Source organism: Thunnus thynnus, chromosome 20 (genome assembly GCF_963924715.1).
Source record: "Thunnus thynnus chromosome 20, fThuThy2.1, whole genome shotgun sequence".
NCBI lineage: Eukaryota > Metazoa > Chordata > Actinopteri > Scombriformes > Scombridae > Thunnus > Thunnus thynnus.
In genome coordinates, this window is record NC_089536.1 from 9,800,804 (window position 1) to 9,821,071 (window position 20,268).

Consider the following 20,268-nt stretch of genomic DNA (forward strand, 5'->3'; position numbering starts at 1 on the left):
GTCATCACTTCACCAGCAGTTCCTAGCCTTCAGTTTATCTTTAATCATATCATTCCCTTTATCTCCGCCCCTCTATGTTTTCCTCTCTGCACTCCACACACTGATTTATGACGGCTGTGTTTCAAAGGGTGAACGCTGTCATGTCATTGGCTAATAGCCTGACTACACCCACCCGACCATAGGGGAGTGACGGGGGGGAGGAGAGGAGGGTAAGTGGAGGGGTATGGGGAAGGGGGTTGTTGACGTAAACAAGTGCCTCTTCAGTAGGGTCACATGATGCTTTCACTTGAAATGCACGATAGTTTAGAGGACCCTTGCTTCCTTTCTGTGTGAGAATGTTGTAAAAGTTTTCAATCCTTTCATGGTCACAGCTCCTTTTAAATGGTAGCTCATGGTGGCATGAAATTAAACCCACAACCCACTACCATGACCTCCTCCACCTCTTATCTCCACCCCCCCCCCCCGTGCTTCAGCAGCAGTGCAGCAGTGCAGACTTGGTCATACTGGAGCGATCAGGCTTCTGAAACAACAGTCAAGGCCGCAAATTCCTTCAACGACTGCCAGGGTCACCTTGAAAACCAGCATGGTGTCAACCAACCAGAAAATAGACAACCATGGATGAAAACAACGCTGAAAAAGTCATGTTAATAAAAACACATTTTGAACTATTTCAGTGTGGGGTTTTTTGGGGGGTTTTTTTGGCAAACCTTGTGTCACTTTTATGGCCCAGGACAGCCTCAAATTCAGCTGTGACTTCATAAATGAATCAAAGTCACGCAGTCGGATAAAAAGACTATTGATAACAAACATTGTCTGTTCTCTGTAAGCGAAAGAGAGACAGAGCAGTGAGTTTTGGACATGGACTATTTTTTACAGTAAATGATTGGTAGTGACTGAAGATCAGAGAATGAACTTGGGGTTATTCAAGGTAAAAAAAAATTTGGATACAAGAGAGATTTTTAGCACAATATACAGACATGAAACTTAACTTAAAACTAAAATAAAATAAATAGCGTATGAAGTCTTACCAAAACAATTCATACTATATATTGCATATACTACATTTCATTTTTTGTCACCCATTCTCATACACAAACATGTTTTGTGTGTGAATTCTGAGCTTCTGCATGATTAACATCATCTTTACCAAACAGTTTGACTATTTAAATGATCAAATTTGAATCTTCACAGCAACCAATCATGAGATGACATCACAAAAATCTCTGAAATCTGGTCAAACTACGGCAAAAATGTTTCCATTGGATGAGAGCCCACATTATGCTGATTTTACCAAGAAGCGGTTGGATTTTATTGAGTCTCTTTCTGTGGCTTATCTTTGCTGCAGTGAAGTGAAATTCTCACATTTTTATACCATTTAAAAAGGCAGATTATGTTTTGCAAAGGCTTTCCTTTCAGGTTTTCTAAGTTAGTGTGGCTCAGGAAAACCTAAATCCGTGTTAAAATGATGTGTTTTATAATGTGTGTTGCTAGCAGGTTTTGACTTTTTAATGCTTTTGCAGAGAACATATTGTGTGAGTATTTGTTTTGAGGTTAGACAGTACTATACCCTCTGACTTATCTGTTAATAAAAAATATTAAAAGATTGAAACAGTAGAGTCTTTGGCAAAATCTTTTAGCCCACATGTCAAATGCTTGTAGGACATACAGTATACAGTATGACAATGTACTGAGCAAAACCCAGGGAATGTGGCCACCTTGTGGAGTATTCTGACTGTATGTTGTGTTTCACTGACTGCAGTTAAACACTAGATGGAGCAAGTATCTTTACCTACATGCTGTCTTGTCCTACAGTCTGACTGCATCAGTGTGAGGATGAAAATACAAATCCACTGCAGTCCTCAGCTTTCATACTACACATGGAGCTTCCTGAGTCAAGCAAAAATACATATTTGACGCAAAATGACATAACTGTAAATTACACTTCCATGTTTGAGACACAAAAGTGAGAACAAATTCTTCTATAGTGGATGGTTGATGAGAAGTGAAACTAAAGTTATGCTAAATAATTCATATTTACATTATTATATCTACATTATTTAGATTTTGTATTTCTATTTATTGTAATTTTACTTATTGGTTTATTTAAATGAGGCAGTGCACACTAAAAGGTTAGTTCACCCAAATTACAAAATTTTAAAAAGTAGCAGTATGGCGCCATGCAGATAGATTTGGTTTTAGTCACCTAGTTTTGTCAGAACTGAAGACATAGTTTGTACAAAAACTGTTGACAGTGAGTCTGTGGATTATCCAGACATTACATTGGTTGCATTGGAGTGTGAAAAATCTCAGATGGATATTTATAAATGTGGGCAAATAAAGCTAAACTGTGGCCAGATACCAGGGTAGGTAAAGTGTGTAGAAAACATATTTTTGTGATTTGTGTGAACCAAACCTTTTATAAAATAGCTGTAAATGTGCCAGAGTTAGCCATACATATTCACTGGACAAATTTGCAGTGAAATAAGAATAAAACAGAAAAAAAGACTATGACGTACAGCTTTATCAATATCAGATAAATAAACTGGATAAATGGAACTTCTGCAAAAATTCTCTCTAAGGATCGAGTGTGTTGGATGTTGTAAAGCCCTTTGAAACAAATTTGTGATTTGGGGCTATATAGATGAATTTATTTGCTTTTAAATCCCCACACAGTCTGGCTTTGCTTCACATTTCAGAGCTCCTCTGCACTGAAACCCCTCAGATCAGAGAACCAAATAGTGCGAAAAGTTCCACAGTCCAAGCTCAAAACAAAAGAGGAATCATATTTTTTTTACCATTTTAGCTCCAACGCTGTGGAACAAACTCCCCCTCAGTGTCAGAACATGTGAGTCAGTGCCTCTTTTTGAAAAGCTTTTAAAAAAAATCCCCTGGTCAAACCTTTTTCTTATGTCTACTCAAATGGTTTTATGTTGTAAATGTTGTTCTATTTCTCTATGTTGAAATACGTATGCTGAAATTGCACCTATATTTTATGGTGTTGTACTTTGTGGAGTTCCTTGTAACTCTGGTTTTGAAAGGCCGCCATAAAAGGTTTATTTACTTACTTACTATAGGTCTGTAACCACCACATCAGTACTTACTGAGCCACTGTGACAACAAAGTGTGTGTGTTCTCTCAGCAGGTGGTGAGCGGATTGATTGTTGCAACACATAGAGTATAATCAGGCTTTAGGTAACTTTATATTGTCTGCTATTATCTCCTAATTGTCCTCTTATTCATAGCTATTGTCATGAATTTTATTCAGATTGTTTTCGATTTAGTTTCGTACTAGTAAGAACAGTTGAACTGAAACTTGTAATCGTCTGTTCCTGCATGTGTGTGTGTGTGTGTGTATCACACTGAGAGGTAAAAAGTTGAAGAAGTTCCCACGAGAACTTTCCTATCAAGTGTGTGTATTCAGGAAGCTGTGGCTTTTGACTTGCATCTGCTCACATCTCCTCATCAGCACAATGCATATCTCTCTCTATATATATATTCAGTGTGTGTGTATGTGTGTGTCTGTGTGTGTGTGTGTGTATGTGTGTGTATTTGTACTGTATGTCTATGCTTGACAGCCAGATGTCACACCACGTGTCAGGTGACCCAAAAGGAAACCCCAGAGGAAGAAAGGTCGGGCCCCAGGAGGTCAAGAAAAAGTCAAACTGGTTGCTTTCGTCAACAAATTTGAACTCTCACTACACCCCATCAACTGTCTAAACCACAGTCTTCATCTACGGGTTTCAGTTTTCTTTTAGGAATACAGAAGTTGTGCGAAAAAACAGTGTGACAAAAAGCTGTGAGGTAGCTTTGTGGCAAGTTAACTGTCTGTTTGACGTATCTGAACCGCTTAAAATGAACACTTTTCTCCGAGGTATAGTTCAATGTGTGTTGAAATATTTGCATCTATATCCAAAAACTGCACATCAAATTGTGTAAGCAGATATCCAAAACAAAACCATCAACAAACACACAGTGAGTCATTTTGAATTACGAAATGTTATATTTAATAAAAGTTAGTTTAATTAATTATAAGAATTCACAGAAGGAGGTAGAGCAGATTGTTGTTTGTTTTTTGATATTTTTGGTGTTTTGTTGTTTTTTGTAGAGGACGGAGCGTTTAGCAGACTGTTCTGTTCTGTTCTTTAGACTCCGGGTTCAGCTCTTCTACCTGTGGACGGCCTGGTCCAAAGACAGCCGCAGGGACGGTTGCTCCACTCCACTGTGACACACACACACACACACACACACACACACACACACACACACACACACACATACGCATACAGAATTACACCATTTGTAAATTACAATACTGTAAATTATTCTCACTATAAAGCCTGAAAACAGCTTTAGCACAGTTGGTTTATGGAGTTTTACTTAAAGAACCCAACTGGTGATATCTTTCCTTTAACTATAACACACATAATTTAACAAAGCAATAAATAGATTAATTAACTGATAGAAAATAAAATAATTTCGATAAGTGATTGTTTAATCATTTATCAGGGAAAAGCACCCAAAAATTCTTGGTTCCAAATGAGAGAATTTGCTGCTTTTCTCAGTTTCATATCTTTATAAATTCAATATCTTTGGGTTTAGGACTGTTGGTCAGACAAAACAAGGAATTCATGATGGACATTTTCACAATTTTATGACATTTTATAGACTAAATGATTAGTGTTTTAACATAAAAAATAAACAGATTAATCTGGCTTATTAATGTACAAAAACATAGCTGTAGCCACAAAACACACCGTAAATTATTTGCTTCATACGCAGCTATTCTCATTATGTCATAAAAATCAACTTGCAGAGATTTTAAAACCAGCTTTGATTTACATCATCATTAGCAGCAGGGACAAGTTATAAAAATCTTCTTGTTCCTGTGGTTTAGGATGTGTCTGAGGTTTAAGAGCTGCCAGACATGACTGCATTTTTAGACAGTGAACTAAAATGAAATCAAAGCCCAAAACAGAAAAAAAGGAAAAAAGAAGCACGTTGCAAAGGAGAGGCATAAATGTGGCACTTTTCTTACGTTAAGAAGGTTGTTGTTTTGTAAAGTGCAGCTTTAAACACACAAACTGTGATTGATTATCTGTTGTAAGGTAATTTCAAGTCTCTGCAGGTTTATTTTTATAGCATGCTGAAATAAAAATGAACATACTGTACACACACACACACACACACACACATACACACACACCTGAGGACATAGGTAACAGAGAGGATGCACAGCGGCTGTTGGGCACCGGGCCTGGACTTGGAGGGTCGGACACTGGGGATGACAGCACTGTGACTCTCCACCCAGACAAAACCACCACTTCTCACCAGCATCCTGTACTGACCGCTGACTGACTGACTCTTAAAACACACTGCAGAGAGAGAGAGAGAGAGAGAGAGATAGAGAGAGAGAGAGATGTGAGATCAGATATTTATAAGAGTGTAATGTGTGTGTATTGTTGTGTGTGCATGCACATCACTACTCACGGTTCCAGTGATTTTTGGCTAAACATCTCCAGTCCACTGGGTAACAGATATCATAGAACGAGCGGCCCTGGAGCTCCTCAGGATTGTAACCTAAAAGCTCCGTCACTCTGCAGACACACACACACACACACACACACACACACACACACACACACATAAAGCAGGAACAATTTGAATTTTTGAATTTATCTTACAAAATACTGCGTCATAAGCCCTTCAGCATAAACTCATGTTAAACAGATGTGAATGTGTTAGTTACTGTGTCCTTCAATCATGGTCATCAAATGTTAATATTTGTCCATCATAATAGTGTAGTTAACACCATCAATCAAACTACAGAAAGCCTATTATTAGTTTGTGTTTTCTGTCTTGTTTTTGGCCATTTGTTGCTCTGCTCAGTAAAAACCAGCACAACATATATCGGCGCAGCACTTCCTGAATAAAGTGGCTAAGCATTGAGTTTAATAATCTTCCTTATTTTTTCTTATTAATTGTTACCCAACATGGAAAAAAGTCAGCACGCAGCTGCATATTTCCAACATTGAGTGTTGAGTAGGGTAACAGCAGTTCCACTTGGGTTTTTGCATCCTTTTTAAGCTGTTGTTTAATATATTTATACCAGCTGAAACACAGATATTATTCAAGTAACTCTCGTGTATAGGCCTGTGTGTGTGTTTGTGTGTATGTGTTTATGAGTGTGTACATTTGTGTGAATAACCTCTGGTCGCAGTGTGTGAACCTCATGTCCATGCTGTGCTGGCTGGTGAAGGTGTGTGCACTCAGGAGTGTGTGTGAAAGGGGCAGAGGCTTGCAGGTTAGCAGCAGGCAAGAAACTGAAGACTGGGCGACGCACACCTTCCCTCGGCCTTGACAGTGGAGAACCTGAAACCACGGAGAATGGGGTTAATATTTAGCAAAAAATATTATCAAGAACTTTATGGTGTTTTATTATTTTCTTAATTTTCAGGAATGGAGACAAAAAAAAAGTGTGAATTTTTGTTTCAGGCAGTGTTGTTTCTCACCAACCTTCCACGTAGCTGACTTGAGGTTGGCGCTTCTTCCTCTGTGTGTCAAAGCACTTTTAATCCTCATGACGAAGTCCCTCTTCGCACCGTACCAAACTTCCTCTAAAAAAAAACAAAAAAAACAGGGGCTTTAAACAGCTAACACCTAATACACCTGTTCAAATCTGTTTGATCTCCCAAAGACACAAAATCTTAACCACAGACTATACAACCCAGACTGAACACAGAGTCTTGACGCCAACAGTCCTCCACCCTCACACACACGCACACACCTACAAATACACACCTGCTCTTAGACGTAGGTTACCTCTGATTTCGTCATGGTCACAGGGGTGAGTAAACTCAAAAATGTTGTGTCCCATCAACTCAGTCTGTCACATACAAACATAAAGTACATATTTATCTTCAAATCCTACATCCTAAATGAATACATCAATCGTATAGAAATGTGTGTGTACCTGTGTCAAGCCCATATACTTGCTAACATTGCTGGACAGGTACATCATGTCTCCCTCAGTGGATATGACCATCAGAAATCCCTCCAGGATCCTCAGGTACATGTTCGTCTCCTCCTCAACCTCTTTCTCCTCCTCATCCTGTCCTCCGTCTTGGTCTCTCTTCACCAAATCTGTCTTCTCCTCTTCTGCACCTTCGATCGCTTGTCCACGTTTTACTGTGTGACTGGGTTCTGCTTTTGTCCCAAAATTACCTGAGACAGAGAGAGAGAGGGATTTTTTACCAATTGTGTTATTATCTGATTTTTCAAAAATGACAGAGAGAAGAAAATCTTCTAGTGGAAACTGTTGCATTTGCAACTGCGTTTGTGATCACTGATGTGTGAATATGTGGGTGTGTATGTGTAAAAGTGTGTCCCAGGTGTTGTCAACAACTTCTTCATCTACTCGTACCCACCAGTCTTTTAACTACAACTTAACCCCAGTAAATTCAGCACATTCACTTTTTTTCTGAAGTAGAACATACTTATGCAAAAAAGTACATTTAAATTATACTTCAGATTCGTACAATTAGTCCAATATGTAATATATTTATTTGTGCGTGTAGGTAAGAATCGCTGAACCGCGAACACTTTTGTTACAAAGACCTGGGAAAAATTATGAGCCAGTCATATTATAATATCTGTGGCAGTTTCAATACCGTATTTGAGTCAGCAAACCAATTCTGTTTCTTTTCTAGCTAACCTAATTCAGCTTTATAGGGTAATGATTACGTATCGTTATTATGGATTAATCAGGCTAAGACGTATTAAATAATCAGGGTTACTTGAGTAAAATTAAATTGCTGAATCCCTCTCGAGTGAGGACATTATTTTGTTTCCGGTACGGTAACTTACTTAAGTTTAGTTTGCATTAATTGAAGTATTATGAGGAATTTATTGTCATTTTTTACAAATTAATATTCTTCGTGGAAATATTTTTGTTTGAAATTTACAATAAATGAGGTCTTTAGGTAAAGTAGGTATATTTTCAAATATAGTGTGGCTAGAAACTTGAAACTGAAACAGGATTACATATTTACTCTCTTAACTTTTGGATTCATACAAAATCTTCCTCTATGCATGACTTTCTCTATGCATGACCATCTAAAAACATAACACGCACAAAAATATTTTAAATAAGTGTCTTGTGCATGCCTAAATACAGTTTTTGCAATTCGAAATGCATGTTAAAATGTGAAATTCACTTTCTTGAGTCCGCGGAGAGTTAACTGATTAAGTTTGTATGAGGTGTGCAGTGAAAAAGGGTTTCTCCATAGATGCAAACACTCATTAATGTGTGTGATGACGGCACCTTTGAGCACTGCATGCATGCGTATGTAGCTGAGGGTGAGGCGAATGACCGTGGGCTTGTCCAGGTGAGATCGGATGGAAGGTTGGAGGGGCAGGAGATGAGATAAATCTTTAAAGACATCAGACTCCACTCGCCGCCTCCTTCTCGCCGCCTCACGGCTGATTGCCCTGCAGGGGACAGATGTCAGGATCAGAGACACATGATGAGGAACAAACAACTCAAGTCATCTTAACAGCATTTGCATGGATTTTATGAAATAAAAATGACTTGCAATGCATAATCACACATACAGTATTGTATGTGCATTGTATTATTGTTGCTATATAAATATATGAGGCCTTATAGTGAATGACAAACAGTACACCTTAAAGTACTGTAGACGATTATAGATTTACTATGAAGTACTGCACAATGTAACTCAGTATTGGCTGATTAGAGATATATTGTGATATCATATTTGAAATAGTAACATAAATTGAAATCTAGCATAGACTAATTACAGAGTACAACAGAAATTACTAAACATAAACTTACAGACTATTGTACTTGTATCAATTGTGATTCTTTTGTTTGATTATGTTGCTTTTAATGACATCCGCTTAGTAACTGAACTAAAGACGCAGTTTGAGGTACTTTGAGTATTGACTTCTCCAAAATTTCAGACAGAAATGTTGTACTTTCTACTTGTTCTTTGCTGTACATTTCACTTACTGCAGCCGTGACTTTGTAGACTCATATTGTACCTTCAACATGACCAGAATCGATAAAACGTCACTGCTGTCTTGGTTACAGAGAATTTCTCAACATGCAGAGTAATGCGTAACACCATTAAGATAACGGCGTCAGATAAAAAAAAAAGAAACAAATCTCCAATTTCAGGTACTTTCATGCTTTCCAAAGCATACCTACTTTCACTTTTGAGTTGATAATCGCCTTCAAGTAAGAATTTGATTACAGGACTTTGTATTTTCCCATTTTTTCATTTCTACTTTTAGTTTTAAAGATTTGAGTAATTCCTAAACTACCGATGAACTGGGAAGGAGAGCAGTGCATTGTGGTCTGGATGCCCACTGTATAGTCACAACACTATCTTTAAGCTTATCACATCCCTTTAAATACTAACCAAACTGGTACACAAAGCAACATGCAGATTTTACCTTCTCTTCTCCTTGTCGGCTGTCATCGTGTCCAACAGGCGTCTTTATCCTGTGTCATGACGCAGAAAAAAGAAAAAAATGGTGGCAGCAGGAGTTCACAGCACAGCATAGAATCCCAGCGCTACAATTTGCACCGTCACAGGTAGCCAAATTAAGCAGAGAACTAATTAGTTGCACCAAATGTCACAAGGCAAGTGGTCCCCCACAGCACATATGACTTGAACAGATTCATCTGCATGTGCATCGTCTACAGGCCTTCAAAACTGTGCATGATGATAGGTCAGCTGGCCAGGAAAAGCATCATCCTCCCCTCCCCTTCTTCCCCTCCCCTCTCTCTCTCCACTCCACCCTCTCCATACCTCTTCTGCTTCTCTCGCGCAAACTGTCAAACATCCCACAGGTCTGCCTCTGAACAGCAGGTGAGAATCGATAAAAAAAAAACCTCCAAAAAAAGAAAGGAAAGAAGACACAGCGGAGTCTTGGAGTGATGTAGACAGCTCAGTGTTTTATTGGAATCAGACCAGACAGGACTAGCCCGGCTGTTGCACTACATTTTGGCACAGAGTAAGATAGTGTGACCAGGAACAGCCCTACCCCTGGGTGCACAAAGCTTCACTACACACCGACTCTACTGCACACAGAGCAACCAGCTCGCCTTCACTGTACAGTACATGCGACAACAGTCCTTCTGTGTGTGCATGTGTGAAATACAGAGAGAGAGAGAGAGAGAGAGAGAGAGAGAGAGAGAGAAGTGGGAGGAGGCAAAGAGGAGAGTCTGTATATGCTGTTTTGTGTGTGTGTGTGTGTGTGTGTGCGTGTGTGTGTGTGTGTGTGTGTGTGTGTGTGTGTGTGTGTGTGTGTGTGTGTGTGTGCGTGTGTGTTTGAAATGAGAGGTAATTCAGCTGCTGGTTCTCCACATTTCTTTTCACCCGGCTGTAACAGACCTATAATAGTATAGTTATAGTATTATACACAAAGGTTTCCTCCAGATACACTTTACAATAATAATAATTATAATAAAAAAGAGAGAGAGAAAGAGAGCAATAAGAAAGAAAAGCCATTCTTGAAAAAAGCAAGTCAGAAAAAGCAAGTGGTTTTGGCTGTGAGTGAGACGGCTGGTGGAGGAGGGAAAGGGGACTCGGTGTTTTGAGAAGGGAAGGAAAAAGAGGGGCTGAAAACACTGATGGTAACTATAGAAACAGAAATGCTGAAGACAAAAAGTCACAAAAAAACATGCATTCACACACACACACACACACACACACCCACACACTGAAATGTACATTCACGACCCGAAAAAAAACCAAAAAAACAAAAAACGCCCATGGGCCAGCACATTCACACCGGCAGGACAGACGCGGATGCGACGGCTGAAACTAGCAGATGGATGAAATAGCTGGAGACCGGGCTTTTTCACTGCTACACAGGCCGCCCTGTAACACTCTGCTCCACATAATTAGTTCAATAGCCTGTAACTTGTAAGCTCGACATTCACTTTATACGCACGAATACAGAAAAAGGTGACAGAAAGTGAGTGAGTGAGTGAGTGTGCTTGTGTCGGACGATGAGAGCAAAACAGAGAACAGATTTCAATCATACAACAATCCAACAACAACAAAAAAAAAACACATTTTGAGGAGAAAAAAAAAAAAAAAAGACAAAAATAACACATGAACAAACAAAACCGTAAAATATATAGATAGTCAGGGTATTGCACAAAGGGTATTTGGCCCTAACTGGTCCACAATAAGGACAGTATAACACAGGTAGGGTGCTTGTCCATGCGCCACGACTCTCCTTTACTAGCAGACAATACCAACACAATACAGCCACTCAACACAGGCTATATACAGGTCTCTGCACCCGGCACCCACAGTCCACATGTGTACAGGTGCCGGGTAGAGAAGCAGTGTAAGTGTGTGTATGTGTGTGTGTGTGTGTATTTGGTTGTCAGAGCATGTGCAGTGAGCTGCATGTGCGAGTAAAACTTGGGATTGTCGTGTGTGTGTGTGTGTGTTTTTTTGTGTGTTAATCAGCATTAAAAGTGTGCACGTGTGAATGTGTGTGAGAGTGTGAGAGCGATGTGCAGGTGTGTATATTCATATTCATATTTATATTTATATTCATATTCATAGTCATAGTCATAATAAACTCAGGCAACAAGAACAACACAATGCAAGTAAAGAATATTCCAAAAGTAACAACAACCAATAGCTTCAAAGTAAAGGAGTGTGTGTGTGTGCGTGTGTGTGTGCGTGTGTGTGTGTTTTGTAAAGGGACTTATGGTTCTACACGTGTATGAGTGTCAGCATGTGTGCGTACGTGCGTGGCAGATTTAGTGTTGTCGGATCAGTGTGTGTGTGCGTGTGTGTGTGTGCGTGTGTGTGTGTGTGTTAGGTCTGCGTCTCCTCGGGGGCGCAGTAGGAGAAGTCCTTGAACTCCTCCTGGTTGATCTGTCGGATGATGGCCTCATCCGTGGGCGTCAACACGGGGTCCTCCTTGGTGAAGTCCTGGTCAAAGTTATTCACATCTCGCTTGGTCTTCTGCAGAGGCGCGTGCACACACACACACACACACACACACACAAACAGAGAGAGTGAGGTAAGGATGTCAGACGTAGAAATGCTGATACAATCAAGTAAAAGTGACATTAGAGCGACACCTTCTGACCGTTGACACTAACTGCCATTTTTTTTGTACATGCTCGTCTTGCTATGAGGATGACATCCTGTGCACACTTTTATCTGCATGTGTGAGGTTTACAAGATAAATCTCTGTGTTATGAGATGATTAACAGGATAGGAAAGCAGAAAAATATACTTCTGCTACACAAAATTATTAATCATTATTGCTTTTTCTTCTTTTTGGTGATGTACTGAATCATTTTAATTTCTCAGACCTACAGCTGGGTATCTTTTGAACATATTTTTCTTCAAAAAACATTTTTTATGCCTAAAAGAATAAGCGAAACTTCCCAAACGCATCAGCGGCTTTGTTTTAACACACAGCAGCCAATCAAGAACTAGAACGAACAAGAAAATCTGTATTTAAATGAGACCAAAGAATACGCAAACAAGACCTATCTGACCAAGCATTCAACACCAACTTTCTATACCTGTGGACACATTTCAGTCAGATTTAATACTCAGGTCTCCTCAGGCCACAGAAAATGTTCAAACAAGTCAATCTAAGTGAGGAAAATGACTCTTATGTGACTTGCAATAATGAGCAAGTAGACATTGCTTTGTTTTAAGGGATCACAAGCCAACAAAGTATCAATCAAGGCTCATTATTTGGGTTTTTACTTTACTTTTGAAGCCATGGAGGTGACACACACATTCATGTCCCTCTCAGCATGAACTGTAGTAACTTTGACCCCAAAACCATTTCATCTAGCACCATCATCAGGTCAAGAATTTCAGTTCAGGAGTAAATGACGATCATCAGCATGTTAGCATGTTAGCAATCTCACAGAGCCGCTAGCATGGCTGGAAACTCTTGTTTATTCAAATCTGTGTAAAAATCGGGGTCCAAAACTTCATAACACAAAAATCTGGATGAAAATCAGGTCATAAATATACCATCTGAAGTGCAAAGACAGTATTTAAATATTACTGGGGTTTTTATTTGGATTTTTTCTTTTTTTGTAGCTGGTTTGTATTTTCTATCATCTAAAAGCCTTTTCTGAGCTGTCCTCACCACCAGAGGACGTCGTTTAACTGTGAACTGCAGTGAGAAGCGTCCTCTTAGTAGTGTTTTACAACTTTTGGGTGTGTGGAGAATATAATCTCAGGGAAAATCAGCTAGTTTTTCCAGTGAAAACTGGTTAATACATGGAGTAAATGAAAGCCAATTACAGTTTGTATATTAAATAGTCACACTAGATCCTTGCAGCAACAGTTTTTTTTCATGTTTGCAGTCCCTCTTGAGATGTAAAACATTAGTGTGCACTTGTGTGTGTGTGTGTGTGTGTGTTTTTCTTACAATTCGGGGTTTAAAGGGTGGTTTGACTTTTCTCTGCTCCAGCAGGACCCAGTCGATCTCTCTGAAGAAGGGATGGGTCTTGATGGCCTCCTCACAGCCCTGGCTCACCACGCAGCCCAGACGCTTGGCCGGGTTCTTGGTCATGAACTACACACAAACACAATCACACACACACACACACACACACATTATACACACTCTTGATTAGAAATGATACCGTCTGGAGACCAGCCCCTTTAAGACGCTTAGCTGCGGTTTCATCCGTGAAATGACGAGGACATAAACAGAGCGAGGGGTTGAGCAAAAAGCATTTCAGTGCTAATAATAGAGCAGAGGCATTAATGGCTCTGTCGATGGCACAGACAAAGAGGCGTAGCGGCAGAGTGATGAAACAGGTCAGCAGAGTGCTGGTGTTATTTACTGCGACTGAAAGCTGTGTCGCTTTTGTTCTGTTGTCTGCTCAGTATTGTAGGAGCACTTTGTGATCTACTGCAGTTTTATGATCACATTGTTATTACTTTAACCTCTCTGAATGACTTTTTTTTTTTATTCTTCTCAGTGTCACAGTAAAGTGCATCGTAACACACTCTGCGTTAAGTGCACTTTGAATGAGTTTGATTCGAGCGTGTGCGGCTCAGAGGATGGAAACATGAATGATTGTGTGACAACAATGACGAGGAGAGCACAAGAGAAAGATAAATACCTAAAACTCTAGAGTGAAACCTTTTTGCATAAAGTGAAATCTTTTCAAAGTTCAGTTTTGGAGACCACAGACTTCCATTTTATAAAGTAGAAAGATTAAATCTGGTCGAAAAGTGAGCTTTTTAGATTTTAGTTACATATAAAAGTTGTTTAAACAGCATTTTAATTACAATATTTCAACATTAAAATCTAGTTATATTAATTCTGTTGAAACAACAGTTAGTTGTAATACATCCCCAGTTCGTGCCTCTCATGTATCACCATTACATTTGAGTCCCAGTGTTAAGCAAACGATAAATACTCAGCAATCTTTTGAAAAACCCAGACAGTTTTTCAGGAGGTATTTCCAGAATCCTCACAGACTTGTCAAACCATCTGGATGAAAAAAATACTCTGTGCACGCCACATTAAAAAATATTTTAACCCATTTTTCCAGTTACAACTTTGTTTCCTTATTCAAACCAAGATCAAAGCAGGAAGTTACATCTGTTTGTTCAATTTGTACACGAACCAAACGTAAATACTTTTACTATCACTTATATTTGTCTATATTGATGTTACTTTAATTATCTCATATTTTAAAACTAAATAACACATTACATTACATTTTCTTGTGTTGTACAAAATAAGCAAGAAGATATGTAATTTCCACCTTCCTGGATAGGAAATAGAGTGTCAATGAAAAATATGAATAAAGAGATGAAATATTTTTAATCCACATGGTTGGAAAAGTCTCTGAGAATTTGGAAATATGCTCAGAAAAGCTTTAAGTTGTTGTTAAACAACTTTTCAATAATAATAATAATAACAATAACTTATTTACAACACATTTCAAGCATAAGTACAAAGTACTTTCCTGATTAAAATGATTTACAGAATATAAATAATAAAAAGAAAAACACCTTCTGTATGACAGACAAGAAACAGGAACATTATATTTATATTATATCAAGCAGCACTGAGTCCTTCCATCAAACAGATGATGAATATTAAAATAAAGCAGATAAAATGTAAGTAAAAGAAATAACCTCATATATAAACAAATAATGACAGCCAGGTATTTATTTTTCAGAATTACCCTTGACTGGGAATGTAATGGTAATAAATGAGAGGCACAAACTGGGGCTATATGTAACCAATATGTCAAAAAAACAAAAAAAATTAGCCCAGTTTTATCACATCACACCTCAAAATCAACAAATAAATGATATTTTGAGGTTTTAACCTCACAGAAAGATTTTGATTTTGATGGATGTATGTTCTGGTGGAAACATCTCAATTGTATCTGCATAAGAAGCAAAAAGCAAAAAAAGTTTATTTGTTTATTTGTTATTTAGTTCATTTACTGTAAATTCTCAGAAATCAACAGAATTCAGTTATGGTCAAATTAAACTACTCTTAGTTTTTCTGTGGCTTCAAGCAACAGCAAGAATCACCGCTGAGGATTAGATGAACTCAAACTCAAAAAGAGGTGCATCATGGGGGATAAACAACACTCACTGCTCGAAGGATAGAAACAGCCTCTTTGCTGAGCCAGACCGGGTAGAGGACGTCGTCATGGAGAATCGACTCAAACAAGTCGTCTTCATTATCAGCTTCGAACGGAGGCTGTCCGGCCATCATTTCATACATCAGCACCCCCAGGGCCCACCAGTCCACAGAGGCTCCGTACTCCAGCTCCTGCAGGATCTGAATTCAACAACATGACACGGTTCAACACGGAGGACAGATAATATTTGAACAACAACCTCCAACACAGGTCCACTGGTACAAAGGATATCTACAGTTTCCCAGTCTACAGTCCACTGATGACCAACACACAGGAAATTAAACGCCTCTTTCTCCTGCCTGTCCGCCCAGATTAGTAAACATTGATTACAGTAGTGATGGAAGACCTGAGATTATGAATTAACAAAACTGGGATGGCAAAATCCAAAGAGTCTCAAACTTGCAGGGAAAAGAACTGCATTAATTTACTTTTACATACTGAAAGTGAAGAAATGCAGGCAGTGAAATTAGTAATAATACAGTTTAATTTTGCTGTTGGGTAAAAAATGTTCTCTCCGTCTATTATTGTGGGAATTGTCATATTTTCAGATCTATTAAAAAGAGAAAAGAAAAGAAAAAAGGAAGGAAAATAGGAAGAAAAGTAGAAAAATAGGGGGAAAAAGCTTCCATAAGTTTCTCTAAAATGGTTTAGATTCATGTCTAAAAGTCACAGCGTTGCCGAGCCGACACCTCACCTCGGGGGCGATGTAGTCGGGCGTGCCGCAGAAGGTCGTGGTGGTCACTCCGTTCATGATGCCTTCTTTGCACATGCCGAAGTCGGCCAGCTTACAGTGGCCTTCTGCATCCAACAGGATGTTATCCAGCTTCAGATCCCTGAGAGACAAAGACATAGACAGACAAGAATTAGCACCATCTGGTTTCCACAACAGTCGGGCTCACTGGGAGAAGTGAGCGTGCGATGTAGAAAAACATGAGAGCCACCACGTAATGCGATGAAGGTGTGAAACATGTTGTCATACACATTCTCTGAATCATTTGTGAAATTCCCTAATATTCCTTTCTATCAGGAGCACACCTCTAGGACAGGATAAATCCAGCTCAAAGTGTGTTTTTATCAGTTTTCCAACAACAGTTTAGGTTGTTGGTGGCAAAAAAACAAAACAAAATGAGTTGGTGTTGGGTGGGTTTACCTGTAAATGACTCCGTTACGGTGCAGGAACATGAGGGCTGAGGTGACTTCGGCAGCGTAGAAACGAGAGCGAGGCTCATCAAACTTCCTGGATCTCTGAATCTGGAACATCAGGTCTCCTCCGTTCACATATTCCATTACAAAGAACAAACGGTCCTGAGGAGAGAGAGAGACACAAGTTTGAGACAGAGAAGACAAAGATGCAGATAGACTATCAGATATCTGTGTGTGTGTGTGTGTGTGTGTGTGTGTGTGTTGTGGTCCTACTCGTGTCTGGAAGCAGCAGTAGAGCTGGGTGAGGTAGGGGTGTCGGCGGGCGAGGGCCAGGATGCGCTTCTCGGTCATGGTGCAGTCAACGTCGTCGTCCTGCAGGATCACGTCCTTCTTCAGCACTTTGACGGCATAAACCTCCTCCGTCCCCTTCAGCTCCGCCAGCATCACCTGGAGACGGGAAGGAGGGGGAAGTTAACAAACTTTCCAAAAAAGATGAACAAACAGACTTCAACTTATAAAAAAGGATCCATACGCTGAAAAGACGGTAAAACACAGATGTTGGGTGAAAAAAAACTAATATATAATCTCAACTCCACACTGTGATGATTCTAATATTAATGATTTTCCACCTGAACAAACTTTTAATAAGTGAATTCCTCATATGTGAAAATGTTTTCATTACCAAGACAAAAAGCAGAACTGAACTTTAACATCTGTACTCTACAATCAGCTTTATTATGATTCAGGTTTAGGAAGAGTCGACAGATGTGAATCACATCTGCGAATGTTTACATTGCAACACATGAGATAGAAATACTTTTTCATAGTATTTTTGCAGTTTTCATGTTATTATGGGTAAAGAGGATATGGAGCCTTTCAAAAAAATCTTATCATCTAATTTTTATAACTACATAAAGTGTGAAATCAAAATTAAAAATCATTGTTAAGTCAGGGGTTGCCTGCTTTTTTTTTCTGAGCTACTCAGCTGTAATGATAAAATGAAAAACACAATGAAAACAATGAACTATTTATGTTGAACAATCTAAAGAAATGCTGCATTTTGTTTACAATGTAAATTATGACATGGTCAATTTTTTATTCTCTTTAAAGCAGCAAGAACTGATTTTAGAGAAGCTGTAAACATAACATTAAAACATTATCACCTTATAGTGTTGATATTGCGGACATGTTAGTGGACAAATCAGCATGGAGCAACATTAGCATTAATTTGGAGTCCCATATTTATACTCCTTTTAGCTTTGTTTTGATCTCCACTAACTTCTGAGAGAAATATCTGGCTCTTTAGGTGCTAAATTCTCAACTGTGTTCAACATATAGTCACTAACTTTATCTGTCTGCCGTTTGGTGCTCAGCAGGTAGCTTTGAGTCACTTTTTCAAAGCTTCTTTGCTTAGAAAAGCTGCTGGAAATGAGTTTAGTTAGAGCGGTGAGAGTGAACGAGTAAAGTTGCCAAAACAACGAGCTGAAGAACGCCTAAAATCTTTGTAGAGTTGAGGGGAACTGCAGAGTCAGGTGCTAATACTCTGCGGGTTTGTCACTACGAATAACACTTTTTACATTATATATTTGATGCATTGTTGATGAATAAAAGTATTGATTAGTGCAGCTTTAGTGTTAACCACAACCGCACATGAGACAATATTTTCATTGCTTTTTGTTTGTGAATGTTAACAACTAAAAAAAGTTGTAAAGTAGCAAGAAGACTGGTTTATAGCTTGGTATTATATGTAACGTGTGTGGTCTTATATTCCCTCACTTAATAATAATTCAGCACTTATCAATAATTGGGAACCCTGGTGAACAAGGCGAAAAAAAAAACATAACGGTTACTATTATAAACATAATGAGCAATACACAAATAAACATCCCCCTCAAACGCCTTGTCTGCGCCGTCGCACCTTGCCGAAGCTGCCTTTGCCGAGAACTTTGATAAAGTTGAAGTCCTTGAGGCTCCTCCTCTGGCTCTGTCCGTTCTCCCTGACTCCCGAGGAGGAGGAGGAGGAAGAGGAGGTGGTGGAGTTGGAGGAAGAAGAGGAGGAGGAGTGTTGGGGTCCCTGCTGGTCCAGTGACAGCGTGTCCTGCAGGCGATCTAACTGTGCCAAGTCTGTGGGTGTCAGAAGCGGATCAGACATCAGTGAAACAGCCTGACTGCTTTTTTTCCTGTCAGCGTTCAACTCGTTATGCAAAAAAAAAAAAAAGATTTTCTTGCTGATTACTTTTCTATTAAACTTTAAAAAGTGAAAATCGCATCCTCTGTTAAAACCTGGAATGAGTCAGTTACATTTATATCTGACCAGGGTGATTTAATAGCAGCGGTGACCGGCGTTAAAATAAAAATGGGAATCCTTCCACGCAGTGAAAGTTAACTTTTAATTTCTCAGCTTGCAAAGTGTGAGAAGATGACTAACTGTGACAGCCAAATGGTGGTGGGCAGCGGACTATAATTCTTAGATAATTCAAGTTCAGTCTTACATCTTCAGTACACGGACAATAACACATTTAACTACTTATTTTTAAAAAAGGAGCAACAATATTATCACTGAAATCAAAATACTACCCCTTACTGGTAAAATTAACATATTAAAACCACATGCTGATAAGAACTCATCTCAAAGGGCTTTGAAATATCTGCGTGTTTGTGTCAAATTTGTGTTTTTTTAATCGTGTGTGTGTGTGTTGTGTTCAATGTTACCCTGCTGCGAGGGGGAGGTGGGGACAGCTGGCTGGCTGAAGCTGTTGTCCTCAGTCTGAGAGAGCTCAGGAGGAGACTGGGGAGGGTCCTGCCCTGGAGTCAACTGTAGAGAGAGAGAGACAACATTTATCATTCCTCTTAACTTCAGTCATGAGTCGGGGAGCCTTGAGGTGAATCTCAAGTTTCTCAGCTGGAGCGTGTGACTTTATTTTTTTCTCCGTGCATCATCGTCCACAAAAAAAACAGAAAAGCCTGAGCTGGCTAAATATTTTTTGGAAACCTCGCCTTTACAGCTGCAACTAACGATTATTTTTATCATCAATTAATCTGCTAATTATTTTCTTGACTAATTGTTTAATTGTTTTGTCCAAGAAAAGCATTAAATAGTCACATATGAGAAGCTGAAACCAGTTAATTGTTGGCACTTTTGCTTTAGAAAACAACCAAATTGATTAAATAGTTGACAATTTTCTGTTGATCAATGACTTGATTAATGACCTAATCACTGCAGCTCTACTTATCTTGTCTTAATAATTTCTCAAATGAAAGTTTGGAAGTATTTTCAGCATCCTAAAGAGAGTTAAATGAGAAGATTGATACCACGCTCATCTTACTCTCAGCAAGAAAGCAAAGAAATATATTTCCCAAAATGTCAAACTACTCTTTTACTCTTTTAAAAATGTCAAACATTGGCAAACCAC

General features: G+C 39.0%; 2 protein-coding genes across 2 annotated transcripts in view; both read right to left on the reverse strand.

The window, feature by feature from the left end:
* Window positions 1–3,980: 3,980 nt before the first annotated feature.
* On the reverse strand, window positions 3,981–9,750 carry epas1a (endothelial PAS domain protein 1a). The gene is made up of 9 exons (XM_067575576.1): window positions 9,478–9,750; window positions 8,321–8,487; window positions 6,971–7,221; window positions 6,799–6,883; window positions 6,514–6,614; window positions 6,206–6,369; window positions 5,488–5,594; window positions 5,204–5,372; window positions 3,981–4,219 (listed from the first exon to the last, which is right to left on the reverse strand). The coding sequence occupies exons 1-9, from the start codon at window positions 9,501–9,503 to the stop codon at window positions 4,165–4,167; spliced, it is 1,125 nt and encodes a 374-aa protein (XP_067431677.1). The 5' UTR covers window positions 9,504–9,750; the 3' UTR covers window positions 3,981–4,164.
* A 212-nt stretch (window positions 9,751–9,962) lies between these two features.
* Window positions 9,963–20,268, reverse strand: part of prkcea (protein kinase C, epsilon a) — a 41,252-nt gene continuing 30,946 nt past the window's right edge. Inside the window, exons 8-15 of the mRNA XM_067575575.1 lie at window positions 19,568–19,670; window positions 18,774–18,979; window positions 17,129–17,302; window positions 16,863–17,017; window positions 16,407–16,545; window positions 15,664–15,852; window positions 13,462–13,608; window positions 9,963–12,020 (exon numbers count right to left, since the gene is read on the reverse strand). Coding sequence (XP_067431676.1) covers window positions 11,871–12,020; window positions 13,462–13,608; window positions 15,664–15,852; window positions 16,407–16,545; window positions 16,863–17,017; window positions 17,129–17,302; window positions 18,774–18,979; window positions 19,568–19,670 — 1,263 coding nt within the window. The 3' untranslated portion in view covers window positions 9,963–11,870. The remainder of the gene's footprint in view (window positions 12,021–13,461; window positions 13,609–15,663; window positions 15,853–16,406; window positions 16,546–16,862; window positions 17,018–17,128; window positions 17,303–18,773; window positions 18,980–19,567; window positions 19,671–20,268) is intronic.

What these genes read in the sequence shown, in the direction of transcription:
- epas1a (XM_067575576.1), bottom strand. Translation starts at nt 9,503, where the DNA reads ATGACAGCCGACAAGGAGAAGAGAAG. An exon ending in CATGCATGCAGTGCTCAAAG is followed by an intron (nt 7,222 to 8,320) that starts GTGCCGTCATCA and finishes TCTCTGTCTCAG; the next exon opens with GTAATTTTGGGACAAAAGCA. An exon ending in TTCACACACTGCGACCAGAG is followed by an intron (nt 5,595 to 6,205) that starts GTTATTCACACA and finishes GTGTGTCTGCAG; the next exon opens with AGTGACGGAGCTTTTAGGTT.